The sequence below is a fragment of the Amphiura filiformis genome, chromosome 18, assembly GCF_039555335.1.
Source record: "Amphiura filiformis chromosome 18, Afil_fr2py, whole genome shotgun sequence".
NCBI classification, from domain to species: domain Eukaryota; kingdom Metazoa; phylum Echinodermata; class Ophiuroidea; order Amphilepidida; family Amphiuridae; genus Amphiura; species Amphiura filiformis.
In genome coordinates this window covers 19795631-19814019 of record NC_092645.1, presented here as the reverse complement: position 1 = coordinate 19814019, position 18389 = coordinate 19795631, and the positions used below count along the sequence as shown (strand labels likewise).

The 18389-nt window shown below is 38.1% G+C and overlaps 1 protein-coding gene across 1 annotated transcript in view; it reads left to right on the top strand.

Annotated features, from left to right (window-relative positions):
- The window catches only part of LOC140139969 (serine/threonine-protein kinase Sgk1-like), a 95999-nt gene extending 78133 nt beyond the window's left edge, over positions 1 to 17866 (top strand). Inside the window, 10 exon segments of the mRNA XM_072161776.1 lie at positions 3475 to 3516; positions 3518 to 3624; positions 4626 to 4766; positions 5500 to 5641; positions 8973 to 9217; positions 10415 to 10538; positions 11272 to 11367; positions 12226 to 12333; positions 14268 to 14408; positions 14897 to 17866. Of these exon segments, the coding sequence (XP_072017877.1) occupies positions 3475 to 3516; positions 3518 to 3624; positions 4626 to 4766; positions 5500 to 5641; positions 8973 to 9217; positions 10415 to 10538; positions 11272 to 11367; positions 12226 to 12333; positions 14268 to 14408; positions 14897 to 15067 (1317 nt within the window). The 3' untranslated portion in view covers positions 15068 to 17866.
- The last annotated feature ends 523 nt before the right edge of the window (positions 17867 to 18389 follow it).

The following is an 18389-nucleotide window of genomic DNA, read 5'->3' as shown; positions in this document are numbered from 1 at the left end:
AGGTTTGATATAAAGGGTGTCATTCCCACCACAGGTGCATGATTTTTCTCATGAGGGGAAAAACTACCGAAACTTTTGTTTTGATATAAAATTGGCCTTTTAGTCAAAACCTGTAAGAACTATCTATGGAAATATAAATGCCATTAATGGTTTTAAAGATCAACTTTAAGGGGGTATACTACACCCCTGCCCAATTTTGTGCCTATTTTTGCATTTTTATTAAAAATTATAGCGCATTGGTGACAAGTAAGATATGTATATTATAGGGGCAAGGACTACAACTAACTGCACTGGACATTTTATTTCAGCACAGACAACAGTTGTGGAGTTACAGTCAAAAATGAGGGAAAACCAATATTTGATCAATAAATCAATAACTACTTGCCTTGAGTTGCTGAATTTTCAGTGCAGTAGTTGTAGTCTTTGCCCCTATAATATACATATCTTACCTGTCACCAATGCGCTATAATTTTTGAGAAAATGCAAAAATAGGCACAAATTGGCCAGGGTGTAGTACCCCTTAAATGTATTAATATATGGGGTACTACACTTCTGTTGTAATTTGTGACTATTTTTGATTTTTCTCAAAAATAATAACACACTGGTAACAAAGTTATGTATATTATTGGGGCAAGGAATCCAATTACTACACTGAAATTTCAGTGACTCAAGACAAGTGGTTCAGTATATATGATAGCAAATGAGGTACATCCTAGCCGTACCTTATTTCTTATCATAAATAACAAACTGCTTGTCTTGGGTCACTGAAATTCCAGTGTATTTAATTGAATACCTTGCCCCTATAATATACATAACTTTTGTTACCACTGTGTTATTAGTTTTTGAGAAAAATGCAAAAATAGACACAAATTTATCGAGGGGTGTAGTACCCCCTTAAGAAGTGCAATGCAGTTTTTTAGTTAAATGGCTAAAACTGGATCAATATGGCCCTTGCCATCCCACTCACCTTGCTATCAAACACATTATGTAACACACAAAGCTAATATGCCCTTTCTCACCTACAGTCAAATTGGCTATTCCCATTGAAATCCACACGCCCTATGGAAGACATGACCTTAATCTTTCACACAGTAGGTTCAGATATTAAATAGAGCCACCCATTCAGGTAACCCCATTTGAAATTCACACTGCCCGCATGTGTTGAAGATTAAGGTCATGTTTTCCACAGGGGTGTATAGATTTCAACAGGAATAGCCCAATGCCTGATGAAGACAACCCAATTCTACACATTCTTATGGGCATTAGTGTGCGAATGAATTCAATTAGAATCTACAGAGACCAATTAATCAACCGATATTTCTCTCCCTGCGTGAATCGACAATTAGACTGCCTCCCCCAAGCATAAAATATTCCCTTCCCATAATGCACTGGTGAAATGGTGCTAAATTGAAACCTTGTTATAATTGTTCTATGTTCATACAATATTAACAGCATCAATTATGCATACATGTATACTGCAACTGTTTATCTCATACCCAAAATGGGGAGGGGTGAGTAAAATTAGGGGAGATAACAATTCTTGTGAAAGAAAAAAGGATGGGGACAAGAAATTTGTGTGCACTCTTTTATATAAACACTGTAATAAGGCATTGTGGGAAAGGTAAGATTTAATGCTGAATGTCTGACACACATACAAATTGAGCTATTTCAGTTGAAATCCATACACCCCCTATGGAAGACATGACCTTAATCTTTCACACAGGGAGTGTGACTTTCAAATGGGGGTTACCTGAATGGGTGATTCCATTTGAAAACTACACCCCTTCTGTGTGGGAGATTAAGGTTGTGTCTTTTATAGGGTATATGGATTTCAATGGGAATAGCCCAAATTTACCAGCTTCTCAAGTAAATATACAGTATCTACCAACGCTCTGCAGGGTCTATTGTTTTATTGTTTCTGATTAGAGCGCTGACATATTGGAAAATGTTGCCAATCAATATTCATGAGAGTGTACATTCAACGTCCAGTTTGCGAAATTGGGTGAGTTGTGTTAGGTAGGTGTGAAATACATCTGACTGGGCGTTTTAATTACGTAACGAATAAAGGCATTGACATCATCGAATGGCTGCCCAGTGCTGTTATGTGTTTAGTTATTATATAGGCCTAATAATTATTATTAAATGTATTCATCATTCCTTTCTTTTCCCTTCTCTGTACTTATTCTTTCCTAGGCCTACACTTTATCACTCCCTCACTCTCATTGTCCCCTCTCACCCTCCCTTTCTCATTCCCATCATTTTCCTTATATATTTCTATTTATCTACTTGTCTTTATTATATCTTTTTATTTCTCCCTTCCTCCAGCCCTCTCTCATTCTCCATATCCCTCCTCCCTCTTCCTCCCTCCTCCCCTCCCAAGACTTCTCACAGAGGTGAATCTGCCCTCCCCAACCCCTTCCCTCTTTGGGTACGCCACTATTTCTATACCAATCTCCTTCTTAAAATAAAATTAAATGGAAATTTCTTAAAACAACCTTTATAGGCCTATACTTATACTTACATGTATTACGATAGCTATTACCATTATAGTGTAATATAGATATATGGACTGGACATGGCAGCCTTCATACATTCAATGTGTAATCGATCAGCGAGAGCATTCAATTTATTTAAATGAAGCGCCTAAAGCCAGGTGGGTGGTAAAGATGATTGCATCGACAGCTAAAGCCTCCTTATATACTTCAGACCCACACAAGCACACATTTGGGATACGTGAGTACAATGGTACCACTTTACACATGACTGCCCTTACACATGACTGTAGTGTGGTCACTTATTGATACTCGCCTGTTGTGTAGAGCGTTAATATGATGCCGGATCAGTGACCAATTTAATGGCGGAACCCTTTATTCAAACAATGGTACCACTTTTATGAATAGCCTGTCGCAACTTCTAATCGGCATCAAACGAACAAAAGATTATATAATCTATTGCGACTCTATTTCTATTTAAAACCTCTTTGGTATCTACTATCAACCTACCAAGACATATATTTCCCCCCATCTTTCCTCTATAGGTGTTCACGTTTGCTGTTGATGGAGCGCATAGTATAAAACACATGTATAATTGATGTCCGCAGTTAGGGGTGTATAAGGGTCATCAGCCTTCACTGGGCAGAAAAACAAGAGTCCGCATTAAGGCAAATATAACTCAATGTGTATGTCCGCTGTGGGATATAGTAACAATGCAAAGTGTGTATTTCTGTCTGCTATTCCTGGTAAGGTCCATTAGAATTTCATACACCCTCTGAGAAAGAATCATCCTGAATCTTCTACAGAGGGAGAGGGTGCGTTTCAAATAGAGTTGGTTAATGTGCTAATTCCATTTGAATTTCATACTCCCCTGTGTGGAAGATATTTGCAAACTCTTCTACAGGGGGAGTGTAGACTTTAAATGTATTGTCATTATTTCTAACCACTTCCATTTGTTTTGCTTTTTTTCTAAAACTTGCAGATAAAGAAGAAATATCCAGAAGCAGGTCTGAAACTACCAGCTTAAAAAGTTATTTGGTAACAATTTTGATCCAGAATTCATCAAGCAGAGAAGAGAAGGTCTACATGATTTTATACAAAAGATTATAAACAATCCGAAAATATTACAGAAGTAAGTCGGCATAAGTTAGAGCATTTTATTTGCCTACCGGTCCCGTCACTCTCTAAACTACCAGTTAGGCCTACCTATGCATGTGGGACCCTATATTATGTTAAACCTTTCTGGTCAAGACATATAATAATCAGTGGCGGCGCCAGGAATTTTTTTTCAGGGGGGCAAAGTGAATTTCAGGGGGGGGGCAAAATTGCTGCAAAAAAGTGGAAATTTACGTGATTTGGGTTTTTTTTGCCTCAAAAGTGGGGGGGGGGGAGAAGAAAATGCCCCCTTGCCCCCTGTAGCGCAGTCGCTGATAATAATACCCCTTTGTTAGAATTTCACAAATTGTCCAATTTAAAAATCATTTTTTAAAGCACCCTTTTAATGTGATGTTTTCACAAGCAGTTTGGAAAGTAACAGGGTCTTCCTCTTTAAAGATGAACTAAATCCAATGATATATAAATTATTGGATAAATTTTACAGAGTATTATAATAACCACTCAAAATAATCTTCACAATCGTACCACTCAAAAAGGAACTTCAAATTCAAAATTGGGGGAGTCAAAAATCTGGAAATTTCACTAAAATCTGGAAAGGCATTTTATATAACACTGCTCATTAGACATGTTTTTTTTCTCTATCTGGTTGTCAGTTGCTGTTTGCTTAAAATTGCATACAAATTACCGTATTTGTTCCAATAAGCGCCCATTCCCCAATAAGCGCCCACCCAGGGTATTTTCAATTTGCTAAGGGGTACCAATGATGTTGAAGTGACTAGATGTCGATAAAGTGAAATAGCTGCAGGTCCTGCGTAAACTTGCAATACATTTTCTGCTTCAGAAAAGCTACTAGAACGTCTCAGGACCCTTTTATAACATACGTAAATTTGTCTCTAATAAACACCCCTTACGAAAAAATTAGGTAAACGAGGTAAAAAATAAGCGCCCACCCAAAATGACTTTGTTAAGCGCCCAATGAATATGGTAGATTAAATTTTCTTCTCTTTGTTTTTACAGCACTGAAGTGCAAGCATTCCTTTCTCTAGATGACCCTCGCAACAACGCAGATGAAAATGTCATCGATGAAAACAACACAGAGTTTTTCAGCGACCCCAAAGACCCCAACATGATCAACCTGGGACCATCAGCCAATCCTTCGTAAGTTTATTTCTTGTGTTTAGTCCAAATTTCTTACCTCCTATTGCTCTGGGCCACTCTGGCACATCCATGGTTGTGATCCCATGGTTGCAGGTTCGAACCCCAGCAGTGCCATAGTGTTGTGCACCTAGATAAGACCCCTCTAGTTGGGTTATTCCATTGGAAATCCATATACCCCCTATGGAAGACAATTACCCTCATATTCCACACAGTGGTTTAGATTTCAGAAGGGAGTCGTCCACTCTCTCTCTCTCTCTCTCTCTCTGTCTGTCAGGTGGCGCTGTGTAGTGCTGCTGTGGTCTTCACAAGAATACGCCATCTCACTCGATCTGATGCCAAGTGCGTTGCACCTTGCATTCGGTGGTTAGAAACCAGCTTCACTTCATTAGTCCAAGATGTTGGTTGATGTCCTCTTCCTTGTCGGCCTTCCATAGCCCTTTACAAAATTTGTTTTTCTACACCTCCATGTTTCCTGACAATATGACCAAAGTACTTCAGCTTTCTCTCCATTATGCCGTTTCTGATAGTTAGACTTGTACCAATCTTGTCAAGGATCAAGGAATTTGTTCACAATTTCCTTTTAGTTTCCATTTTCTCCCTCTTCCTTTCCGTTTTCCCATCTGAGGTTAAACATTTTCTGAGTTTTGATACAACCTCCTCCTGATTACAGGCCTGCTTGCTAAGTACTTTCAAATCACATTTCATTCATATGTTCTCAACTGTTGATTTACAGGGCCAGACCAAGTGACTTTGATTTCCTCAAAGTAATAGGCAAAGGAAGCTTTGGTAAAGTCCTGCTAGCCAAACACAAGATTGAAGGCAAAGTATACGCTGTTAAGGTGCTCCAGAAACAAGCTATTATACAAAGAAATGAGGTAGGTCAAAAAGAATGGGATTAAATAAAGTCCTGCTAGCCAAACACAATATTGTAGGCAAAGTATACGCTGTTAAGGTGCTCCAGAAACAAGCTATTATACAAAGAAATGAGGTAGGTCAAAAAGAATGGGATTAAATAAAGTCCTGCTAGCCAAACACAATATTGTAGGCAAAGTATACGCTGTTAAGGTGCTCCAGAAACAAGCTATTATACAAAGGCCCTGCTAGCCAAACACAATATTGTAGGCAAAGTATACGCTGTTAAGGTGCTCCAGAAACAAGCTATTATACAAAGAAATGAGGTAGGTCAAAAAAGAATGGGATTAAATAAAGTCCTGCTAGCCAAACACAATATTGTAGGCAAAGTATACGCTGTTAAGGTGCTCCAGAAACAAGCTATTATACAAAGAAATGAGGTAGGTCAAAAAGAATGGGATTAAATAAAGTCCTGCTAGCCAAACACAATATCGAAGGCAAAGTATACGCTGTTAAGGTGCTCCAGAAACAAGCTATTATACAAAGAAATGAGGTAGGTCAAAAAAGAATGGGATTAAATAAAGTCCTGCTAGCTAGACGCAAGATAGTAGGCAACACCCCGTTGTCACACTTCAGGATGCTTCTTAGCGATTGATAGGTGTTTTGGGATTTTATTTGTAGCGTCGATTAGGTACCTATTTTGCCTAATGAAATATGTGCAACGTGTTTCTGCACTGTACAGCTAGCTAGCTATGATCGGGTACTATTCAGCCTATTTAGGGTTAGGATTCATTATTGATCGTAGATTATATACGTATTCATTGGTAATATACTAGTAATAGTATATCGTGTGTATGCGCTTTATTCCGTAAACAATAAGTATGATAAATAGACGGCTTTCTGGCAGGACAACTCGTAGCATAGTGGTATAGCATCTCAACTATGGTTCCATAGGTTCCTGGTTCGAACCCCAGTCAATATTTGGTAGAATTTTAAATCTTTCTTTTTATTAAGGGATCTAAAATGAGCGTTTATTATGTTTCGACAGTATTTTTGTGGTACATGAGAGCACCTCAGACCTGTCGAATTGCATTCTGAATACTGAAGCATGTCTTTCTGATATCAAATAATTTTCATTTTTGAAAATCACAATATTATACAAATTTTATGACAAATTATAAAAATTTGATATTTTTCAAATTTTGATATATAACAGTCCTCGAGTAAATTATATAAATCTAATGACATATTCTTATAGTGTATGTAGCAGGGAGGAAAAGTTGACGGTCAATTGAAAATTTTGACCTTTCATATTGAAGATATGGATTTTTTCCCAAAAAGACCTAATTTTTTTTGGTGTTTTGGGAAAAAAATCCATATCTTCAATACTGAAAGGTCAAAATTTTCAATTGATCGTCGGCTTTTCATCCCACCTACATACACTTTAAATTTAAATCATCAGATTTATAAAGTTTACTTCAAGTACTGTTAAATATCAAAAATATCAATTTTAATGATTTGCCATAAAATGTGTATTAAATTGCAATTTCAAAAATCAAAATTATTTGATATCAGAATGACATTCTTCGTATTCAGAATGCAATTCGATATGTCTGATGTGCTCTAATGTCCCACAATAAATACTGTCCAAACGCTCATACCCCAGCCCTTAAGTACGAGGAAATAATATTAAATATCTCCAACGCAACGCTAGTAAGCATTTTGTTAGGTGTGAAGAGCCATGCTTTGTAGCGCTTGCTAGGTACCTAATCGCTTATCGTGTAAGTGTGACAAGAGGATATAGGTAAATTGTATGTCAAAAAGGTGCTCCAGAAACAAGCTATTACACATGTGCAGTGTTTGTGGTTTATCCTTCGCCAAAGCATACACAAAATGAACTCATTGTCAAGACTTCATTTACGGATTATGCAGCTTTATTCCATAAGCTGTATAATCCCCCGTCTTGATACTAGGCTAACTCAGAGTATATGCTCAGTGGCATAGCTAGGGGTTGTTGCATCCGGGGCCAAGGATACATAATACCCCGGCATTCAAAGACGATCAATGTGTATCAACAAATAGTCAATGGGTCCAGGAGTAAACATTACCAAGCAGAATCAGGTTCAAACAAGATTGATTGTGTTTAATTTGTAACCGCATTCAAACTGTGGAGGTGCATATGTTTTGCCACATATCAACTATGGAGCATGTATGCAACCGTGGAGCTCGACAGTTGGGGTCTATGAGCCATAGAGGGGGGTATACTACCTACCATTTTCTGATTTGGTGACCTCCACAGTATGGCAGTTTGTGTGAAAAAGTCTCCCCAGTTTGAATGTGGGTGTGTGAATCTCCCCAGTTGGAATACCCACACTTGGCAGCATGTACAAGAGTGGGTGATTCTTCACCAAAACATATTTTTATGCCTCCACCGGAGGTATTATGTTTCCTGGTTGTCCGTCCGTCCATCCATCCATCCATCCATCCGTCCCTCTGTCCGTCCGTCCGTCCGAGCTTGCGGGTGCAATATCTCGGAACTGATCAGATGTACAGTGATGCAATTTGGTGGAGGGATGGTCATTGGCGGTCTTCAAATTCCAGTAGGTTTGGTTAGTGGGTCAAGGTCACCCAAGGTCATCTAGGGGTCATCTGAGGTCAAATTAGCAAAAAACATCGTATGGGCATGAACCTTGGTGGGTACTGTAAACATTTGGAACCAAATTTTTTTAGGGTCATTTTGGGGTCATCCGGGGTCACCCAGGGGTCATCTGAGGTCAAATAACTTAAAACTGTCGTATGGGCATGAACCTTGGTGGGTACTCTAAACATTTAGAACCAAATTTATTGAGGGTCATTTTGGGTCATCCGGGGTCACCCAGGGGTCATCTGAGGTCAAATAACTTAAAACTGTCGTATGGGCATGAAACTGGGTGGATACAGTCAACATTTAGAGTCAAATTTTTGGACGGTCATTTTGGGGTCATCCGGGGTCATCTGAGGTCAAATAGCTTAAAACTGTCGTATGGGCATGAAACTTGGTGGGTACAGTCAACATATAAAGTTAAATTTTGGAAGGTCATTTTTGGTCTTACATTCCACTCGGATAGTATCAAAATACTTCCTTGCTTCTGGTACCAAAATCAAACCATTTTGATGAAGACAAAATGGGTCAAGGATCTTTCATTTGTTACACTTTTTCTAGAGTTGGCCAGTTCCTAGTGAAATTGCACCAGTTAAAATGATACGCGTCAAGGTGGAGGCATTGCGGCCGACGCTTTGCGTCGAAAACCGCGCAAGTCGAGAACCGCTCTAGTTAAAACTCATACAACATTAATTCCCTTGATTTATTTACAGCAAAAACACATCATGGCAGAGCGTAACGTCCTGATGAGAAATCTGAAACATCCATTCCTCGTTCATCTTCACTTCTCCTTCCAAACGCCGGACAAGTTATACTTTGTGCTAGACTACATCAACGGCGGAGAGTTATTCTTCCACTTGCAGAGGGAGAGGTGTTTCCCCGAGGCTAGAGCCAAATTCTATGCAGCAGAAATAGCCAGTGCCATCGGATATTTACATGGACTAGATATCATTTACAGGTAGGCTTTGGTAAAAATTTGGCAAAAAACAAAAGAAAATGGCATTGTTGATACATATGAAGCTCTGTTCAAGTGCATGTAGCTACAAGTGTCCATAAGGACAAACTTCCCCAATATTGACCATAAGGTCAAGAAAAAAAATTGTTTGCTTGCCATCAAATGAATTTTAACAATAGGGTCGGTTGGTCGGGATTTTTTTTGTGTAATTACTAGCAAACTCTACTGTTTGTATTAATTAGGGCTCAAAATATGAAAAATCAGACAATTTTGGTGTTAAAATGAATCAATTAACATTACAAAACAACTAAAATGTTGAAGAAATACAATATTTTTACATCTTCATAATGCAAAAATTTGAAAAGAAAATTTTCAGGAATTTCCAAAAATAGGGTCGGTATTCTTTTGTACAGTAAATAGAAATTTTTTTTTTCTGATTTCCAAAATTAGGGTCAGTCGGTTGAGGGCAAGCAAACATCTTTTTTTTTGGCCTAATGTGAATTTAACTCTTATTAGGTCATTGTCAGTCACATCATTGCAGGGAATGTTGGCTCCCCATTCTTTTTACAAAAAAATGCAAAAAAAAAAAAAAAAAGGTTTTTTAATGATTTTTTTTATAGGTTTTCTTATTTAGCCAATCACAGATAGTATCACAGTTTGTCCTTGACACATCTTTATCAGCATAACTGTCCCTGTTGGTTTTCAACCCCTGAATATGTCACACGCAATACTTGCTTGCTTGTCAAATTTAAAAATATTCCTTGGGGTGCCTTATATATTGTTGTTGGCCTGGAAAAACCTCCTATATGACATTGGCCCCTGAGCATGTTTAAAGAAAAACCTATGTAATTAACCTATTGGTAGTTTTATTTTAAACATGTTCAAGGGCCAAAGAACATAAGAGGTTTTTCCTGCCCATTCGTTGTTGGGCAGGAAAAACCTAATGCATTTGTGGCCCTTGAACATGTTTAAAACAAAACTGCCAAGAGGTTACATAGGAGGTTCTGCTTTAAACATGGTCAGGGGCCAATGACACATAGGAGGGTTTTCCTGCCCAATGAGTATGCCTACACAAACATGTACCTTTGCTGTTTTGTCAAATGCCTAGATCTTGTAGGTTATAGCACTATATTAGTCATATTTGTAATAAATGTTACATCTCCTTATGAGTTATGTAATTTATATTTTTCATTGATGCAGAGATTTGAAGCCAGAGAATATCTTGATAGATTCCTCAGGCCATGTTGTGCTAACAGATTTTGGGCTATGTAAAGAAGGCATCGAGGCTGAAGGCACCACAAAGACATTCTGTGGAACACCTGAGGTAACTGGGCTATTCCAGTTGAAATCCATACACCCCTGTAGAAGACATGACCTTAATCTCAAATGGTGAGATGGGGTTACCTAAATGGGTGCTTTCATTTGAAAACTACACCCCATGTGGGAGATTAAGGTTATGACTTTCATAGGGGGTGTGTGGATTTCAACTCCAATTCGCCTATTGCACCATTCCGGTTCAATTCCAGATCGAGGCTCTCCTCGCATATGGCGGAACCATGCAATGGGTGAATAGCCGAATAGGTTTTGCTATGTGTGATCAAGCCAGAATATATATTGTGCATTTCTTCTCAGTAATACATGCAGGATATCATGAGATAGTTAAAATGCATATTTTTTAGTTTTAATTTCAAATGGTCTCAAAACTGCATTGTTCCAATTTTAAAAGCATATACATCTAATTTAATTCTTTTCAGGGTCGGCAGTATCAGGCATGAGAATTTTCAGTTTTAAAACTGAATTCAGTTTTTTTTAGTCAAAATTTCTACAACTTTATTTAATTTCAGCTGCTTTTTGGTACTTTTTGCCCGATTTCACATGTTTTTTTCAGTTCTTTTTAGAAAAGTGCAGTCTCATGCCTGCAGTGTATTTGTGGTATAGGCAGTGTTACGTCGATCAATTGTTTTAGGTCTTAAGAGTAAATGTATAATATATATCTTCACACTATTGACATCTGCAAATAGTTAAGATGAGTTTTTTCTTTGTCTTTTTTTGTACAGTACCTGGCCCCTGAGGTACTGAGGAAACAAGAGTATGATAGAAGTGTAGATTGGTGGTGCTTAGGAGCTGTACTCTATGAAATGATGTCAGGTCTGGTAAGTTGGATTGTCTGTCTGTCTGTCTGTCTGTCGGTGTGTCGATGTGTCTGTGCGTTTGTCTGTCTGCATCCATTTATCATCTCTCAAAATCTGTTCCTCTCATTCTTGCTCTCAATGTCGCTTTCCATCTTGCTCTTTCTTCTTTCTATCTGTCTCTCTCGTTTTCTTGCTTGCTTGTTAATGCACTTTCTCGCTTTTGCTCTGCCTCCTTCACTCTCTTTGCCACTGTTGCTTTTTTCTGTCTCTTATTGTCTGTCTCTCTCGTTCTCATTTTCTCGCTCTAGGTCTATCTCTCTTGCTCTCTTTACCTCTCTTCTCATTCTCTTCCTTCCCTCCCTCTGTAATTTCCCTCTCTATCTCCTTGTAATATCCCTCCCTCTCTCCCACATTCCTAGCTTGTTTTGGGTTTTAAGTACCTGAACTTACTTAAGATGTTGACTTGTATTTGATGTTACAGTCAGTAGCTTTCTACAACCCTGATTGAAAGAGAGATCGAGTTAGTGTGATTGGCTCTGCTTCAGGATTGCATGACTGAAATACCAGTCTTGTAAAAAGTGGAATATTCATACATTGATCTTATAGGAAATGAGTCAAGCAAGCCCCTTATCACATTTATATTTTCATATCTTCTTGTTCTTGAGTTAAGGCTGATATTATATAAAAACAAAAGTTTTGGTCATCCTACCCCCACCCTGGAGAAAAATCATGCACATGGAGTGAAAATGCTTGGTATCTCCTTTACATAATCCATACCATTGCTCTTGTATGTCAGCTTTATTTGTCTCAATATTTGAGTGCAAAGGTCATGCTCCTTTCTGACCTGCCTTAATTGGGATGTTCCTTTTTCTGTTTCAGCCTCCATTTTACAGCAGAGACACAGCCGAGATGTATGACAACATTTTACACAAACCTCTCAAATTGAGAAGCAGCTTCTCACCTTCAGCTAAGAGTATTCTAGAAGGAGTAAGTCAAATAATACGATGTAGGGTCAAAGTTCAAATTTTTACACTACTTTTATTTTCACATTTTTTCACATTCCAAGCAAATGCAGAGCACCGTGGCCGAACAAAAATGTCTCCGACTGATAATCAAAAGGTTGCTGGTTCGAGCCTGGCGATGTCATCGTGTTGTGCCCTTGAGTAAAGCACTTTATCTCGATTACTCCTCGCCACATATAAATGGGTACCGGCATTCTTAAATGCTGGGAAGGTAACTGACTTGTTGTGAAGGCGGTGTGGCGATGAACCCACAGCAACATTTCACAGTGGAGTCTAGCCTAATCGCTAAGGAAAGAGAGATGCGCACTCCGTCCTGTAAAAAATTCAGGTTCAACTCCCTTACCTTACATTTACATTGCCTTAGTGTATACATACAAAGTGGAGAATGCTGAATACAATATGCAACTCAAGCAGACAGCCATATAACATACTAAAAGTGGGTCAGACTGTGATCATCTTACCCACTGATCTGTGGTAGATTATAAGCATTACCGGTAGGCTACAGAGATAGCTTGCATATAATATACTGATGAGTGTAAGCTGGCTGGTGGGAATTCCCATCACCCACATTGCCTCAGCAGCTATATAGCCAATGGGCTATTCTACTTGAAATGCATACACCCCCTATGGAAGACATGACCTTAATTGTCCATACAGGGAGTGTGGATTTCAGTTGGGGTTACCTGAATGGGTGATTCCATTTAAAATCTACACCCCCTGTGTGAGAGATTACTGTCATGTCTTCTACAGAGGGTGTATGGATTTCAACTGGAATAGCCTAAAACACTGATGAGTGTAAGCTGGCTGGCAGGAATGCATTCACCCACATTAAATGATAATTAACAGAAGATGACCTACATTGCTTCACCCTACACTTTGTTTGCCAAATAATTGGTAAAAATGATACAGTAATAAGCCCAATCGGCATTGGAAGTTTGCAATGCATTGTAGGACAGTTTTAGGACACTTTGTCCTTTGACCTTTCAGAAAATTCAGAAATATTGGGTTTTTGTATGTACAAAATATAATCTAAAATGTTTTGCAATATTTAAAACAAATATAAAAAATATTAGTATTTTATAAATTAATTATTTGGCATTTTTAATAATCAAAATTATGACAATAATAAGAAAATTAATAATAATTACGTAAATTTTCCCGATATGTCAGAGGTCAAAGTGTCCCAAAACTGCTCTCAAAAACCGGAAGTTAGAATGGCGATTGGGCTTATTGGACATTTTTGTGCTACAATTGTTTTTGTGATTTTCACTTTCAAAACAGCTACTGCGAAAATAAGATCGTGTGAATATATTCGTTTTGTGTATTATTAATAGTACAATGTATGGAAGCTTAGAATTCAAAAACAATTACAAAATTTGCAAAGCGAGAATAATTACAAATTCAAAAATTATTTGGTGTAACAGTGTAAATGGTTTGAAAATGTCATCTTGGACGTTGTCAATATTTTGGCTCAAAAGTGATAGAACTGTTATGATTTTCATAGTGAATTTAGGATTAAATTCAGTGGTTTTGTTTGAGAGATCATTTCTATGGCTTGAACATATGCTGAATTCCCCGAAAACAGTGGTGGTACCAAGAATTTTTTAATGGGTGATGTGTGAATTTTTGCTCCAAAAGTGGATAGTTTTCTTATTTTGACAGGGTGGCAAGTGCAGAAAAGCCCCAATTTAGCGGGAAATTTCCCCCATGCTCCACTCTGTGTTGTCATCCCCTGCCAAGAAACATGCAGTGTAAATACAAAAATTGTATTGTATTGAAATGATTATGTTGTATGTCAGTAGTAACAGGAGTTGTTGTAGCATACTGATACCCACTGTTAAGCGATTATTATATTACCAAATATTATTAATTTTGTACATATTTTATTTGATCTTGTAGATGTTACAGAAGAATCGTAAGAACAGACTTGGTGCCGGGGAGAAGGATTTCCAGGCCATCAGAAATCATGAATTCTTTGATTCCATCAACTGGGATGATCTAGATGCCAAGAAAGTCACACCACCATTTAACCCTAGCGTGGTAGGTAGCCAACCACCTTTAGGCAGGGGTAATTTGAGGGTTTGTGGCACTGGGGGTGGGGGTGGGGGTGAGGTCTGAGAGTGGTTCTATCAAGAATTTGGAAATCTTTTTGAGTCCACCAACTGGGATGAGAGTGCTTCCATCAGGAATTTGAAATTCTTTAAATCCATCAGCTGGGGTGAGCTAGATGCAAAGAAACATGCACCACCATTCAACCCTACAGTAGAAATTTTGTTTGAATGAACACAGCTGTCAACAGCTTGATGATTCTACGCATACACTGTGTGATAAATATAGATATATAAGAAAGATAAATATAGACGAGGAACAATATAAATATAGACAAGGGGCAATACAACTTAACTCATGTGTTTGACGGTCTTCTGAAGAAGAAACCAGCACAACAACATCCATGTTCTCATTACTTTTAAATCAGATTTTTCTCGTCCATTATCACAATACCATTTTTCTTATTCTACCCTTGACAGAGTGACAAAATGGACACAAAAAACATAGATCCAGAGTTTGTCAGAGAACCCGTACCCCAATCAGTAGGCAGATCACTGGAATCGCACATGGTCAGCGCCAGCGTACAAGAAGCCGACACCGCATTCACAGGATTCACATACGTACCGCCTTCGGAAGCACTGGAAGATTGAAAAAAACAGACCTTATGAGTTCTTTCGAATTTTGTAACCAGTGCAGCAGACGAAAAAACTGTTAACACAATGTAATAGAGCTAAACAAGCAATGGGTTATTCCAGTTGAAATCCATACACCCCCATATGGAAGACATAGCCTTAATCTGAGTCTTCCGCGCAGGGGGTGAAGTTGGGAGTCACCCATTCAGGTAACCCCATTTGAAATCCACACTCCCTGTGTGAGAGATTAAGGTCATTTTTTCAATTTCAACTGGAATTGCCCAGTTTTGATCAATTAGAACAGAGTGCATTGTGGGTATATCATAACATCCAGAATTGTGCATGTCTGATTAGAACTTGCCAAAAATGCTGTAACTGATAAGTCAAATTCGGGGAATGAATTCCTGACGAGACACAGTTCATTCGCACAGCCGTCAATGGAGGATATTACATTATTCATCCCACCTTTAATGTTCGGGTATTACCCACAATCCTCTTGTGAATGATCAAATTGGCTTATTGATCATGTTTTAAGAGATTGAGGCATTCCTTACTCAAAAAGTTTGATGGTCGATGTGTGAGAGGGTGTATGGCCTCCTCATAGTCCTTAGGGGAGGCAGAATTGTTCTATCACCAGGGTGCACAGCCTATGGGGTCACAAATCCCTTTGGAGGATGACTTTGTTTGGGGTCACAGCTCAAAACTGAGGGTCACAAGATTTTCCAGAATAAGGAAACAAAATGATCATTAATAATCTTGGTGTCATGAGTAGTAGTGTAACTAGACTCATAAATGAGGGACCTGGTAGCAGGCGATATAGATACTGGTATTTACAGCTGGCCCCGGCAGGGCACTTGCCCTCCACCAAACTTGGGCCTGCTCCCCCCCCCCATGATTTTCCTCCAGAGAGAGCAGTCACTGAAAATAAATTTCATAATTTAAGCCCAAATTAGTGGCATATTTTCAGAATAATGTTGCCCCCTCCCCATGTTGGAAAAATATGCTTATGCTTGTATAAGCTGCCAGTTCATTTAAGGATTCCAGCTGAAATCCATACACCCCATGGACGATATGACCTTAATCACCCACACAAGGGAAATTTCAAATGGAGTCATCCCATTTGAATTTCACACTCCCTGTGTGGAGATTAATGTCATGTCTTCCATAAGAGGTGTATGGATTTGAATTTTGTGGGGATAAGGAGGGCTTTTCCTGATTGAGGGGCCTGACCATAAGTGATCCTAAATGATACAAAAAGGATGCGTCTAGTAATGAGGTTGAAAGCCTCCATCATATCATTTGTTTGTGACAAATACTTACAAATTAATGACAGAAAAATATATATCAAAACCATCTGTGGATGCCATCAGGGTTGCCAAACCCGCGATTTGGTAGCCCAATTGGGCGACTTTTGAAGATTTTTCCCATGACTTTTGACAATTTCCTGTCCCATAGAAACCAATGGTTAAGAAATAAATTGGCCGACTTTTCAATATTGGCTCCCGCGACTTCCAATAGTTTCCTGCCCCATAGAAACCAATGGTAAAGAGAAAAATTGGGAGACTTTTGGATTATTTGACCCGCGATTTGGGCTGAAATGTTTTGGCAACCCTGGATGCCATAACTTGAAGAGAGTGTGGCATGATCTGATCCCGTTGGACCGAAGTTGACATTAATGAAATTGATATGGAGCAGAAATTACGAAATGTTGATAACTTTGCATCCAAGTATTCCAGGGGCTTACTTAAGGATATCAGTATCAGTATGCTTGGGTACTGAGCAATTTCATTATAATTTGTAGTTTGGTCTGAGTGGACCAGATAATGTCACAAATATCTATCAAATGCAACTCAAGATTTACTCAATTTACACAACTTTTAAGAAAAAAGTGTCAAACTTATTATACTCATTATACTTGCTGAAATATCCAATCTAAATATTACAAGAACTAGTAGCCATATAATAACTAATATTATGCATTGAATTTACAATATTCATAATTTTTTCAACCCCATGAGAACTACCTGCTGATTGGATAAAAAGAAGTTTTCATTATCAATTGGACCAATCAGCAACATTGTTAGAATAATTTCACCACGCAAAAAGAAATTGGGGGAATTATTTACAAACCTCCATTCTGATTGGTGGTCAAAGTGAAGATATCATGTAATTGACCAATCAGAGGCAATGTTAGATCGGTAGGTAGTGCTCAGGGGGTTAACCCACTGCAGCTCATCTATTCATTGCCAAATCAGTGTTTAACCTGTACACATTGCACTAACTTTAAACCAGCAATACACAGACTTAACAGATTTAATTCGGTATTATTTTATCCCACTAATAGGGACTTATTTGCCAACTTTTTTAGGCAAAATAAAATCTTTGGGTTTGTTTGTATATTTTTTGTGTATACTTTTCATTTCATTCAGTTAATTGTGACTTATATCCATACTTATTAATATCATATTCGCAATGATTTTGGAATTGATTTGCGCACATCCTCCGAAATGCAAATGGTTCACTGTACTGTACACTCTCTTATACCTTTAAGCTTATAATTAGCATTCTGGTTAGTGTAACTCATATGTGAATACTGCATTCAAGATGATAAATGTAGGCTTATGAACTGAGCCTAGGAGTAATGAGTATTACTCTGGCATTGGGGACATGGAAGTAATTGTTTGACCAAATATATACATCAATTATGATTGTATATAGATGTACATATAAAAAATTTGAATTTTGTAAACAAAAAAATAAATACTTTTTTTAAATACATATACAAACAGGGATCGTTCTGTAAAGGCTACAAAATTTTTTTTAAAATAAACACTGATCTACATACAGGCAAAGCAAAGGACTTTATGATATCCATATAGGACAGGGATGGCTTAGTGAGGATAGACGCCAACTCATACACAGCCAGATTCCTATCGCAGCTGACACCAGAGGTACACTGCTGCCCAGCTACTGTGTTGCTATTCTTGAGTACCTGTGCAGCACCAGTGTGTGTGTGATTCCGATATGTGTACATGTACCTACATGGGTACTCAGGCGAACCTACATGGGTACTCTAGAGTACCAGTGATGTAGCTGCATGACACTATGGGGGTTGCAGCAAGAGGAATCTGGTATTGTACTTGCACTTGAAAGAATGCCAAACTTTTTAAGTGTATATATATATTTATATATGTATCTATGTATAAAATATAATATACAATGATGGATTTTTTTGATTTCTACATCAACTTGTAAAATCATCGATTGTGAATTAATTTGTGAATTTATGAATTTATATGAGTTAACCCCATGAGAACTACCTGCCGATTGGCCAAAAAGT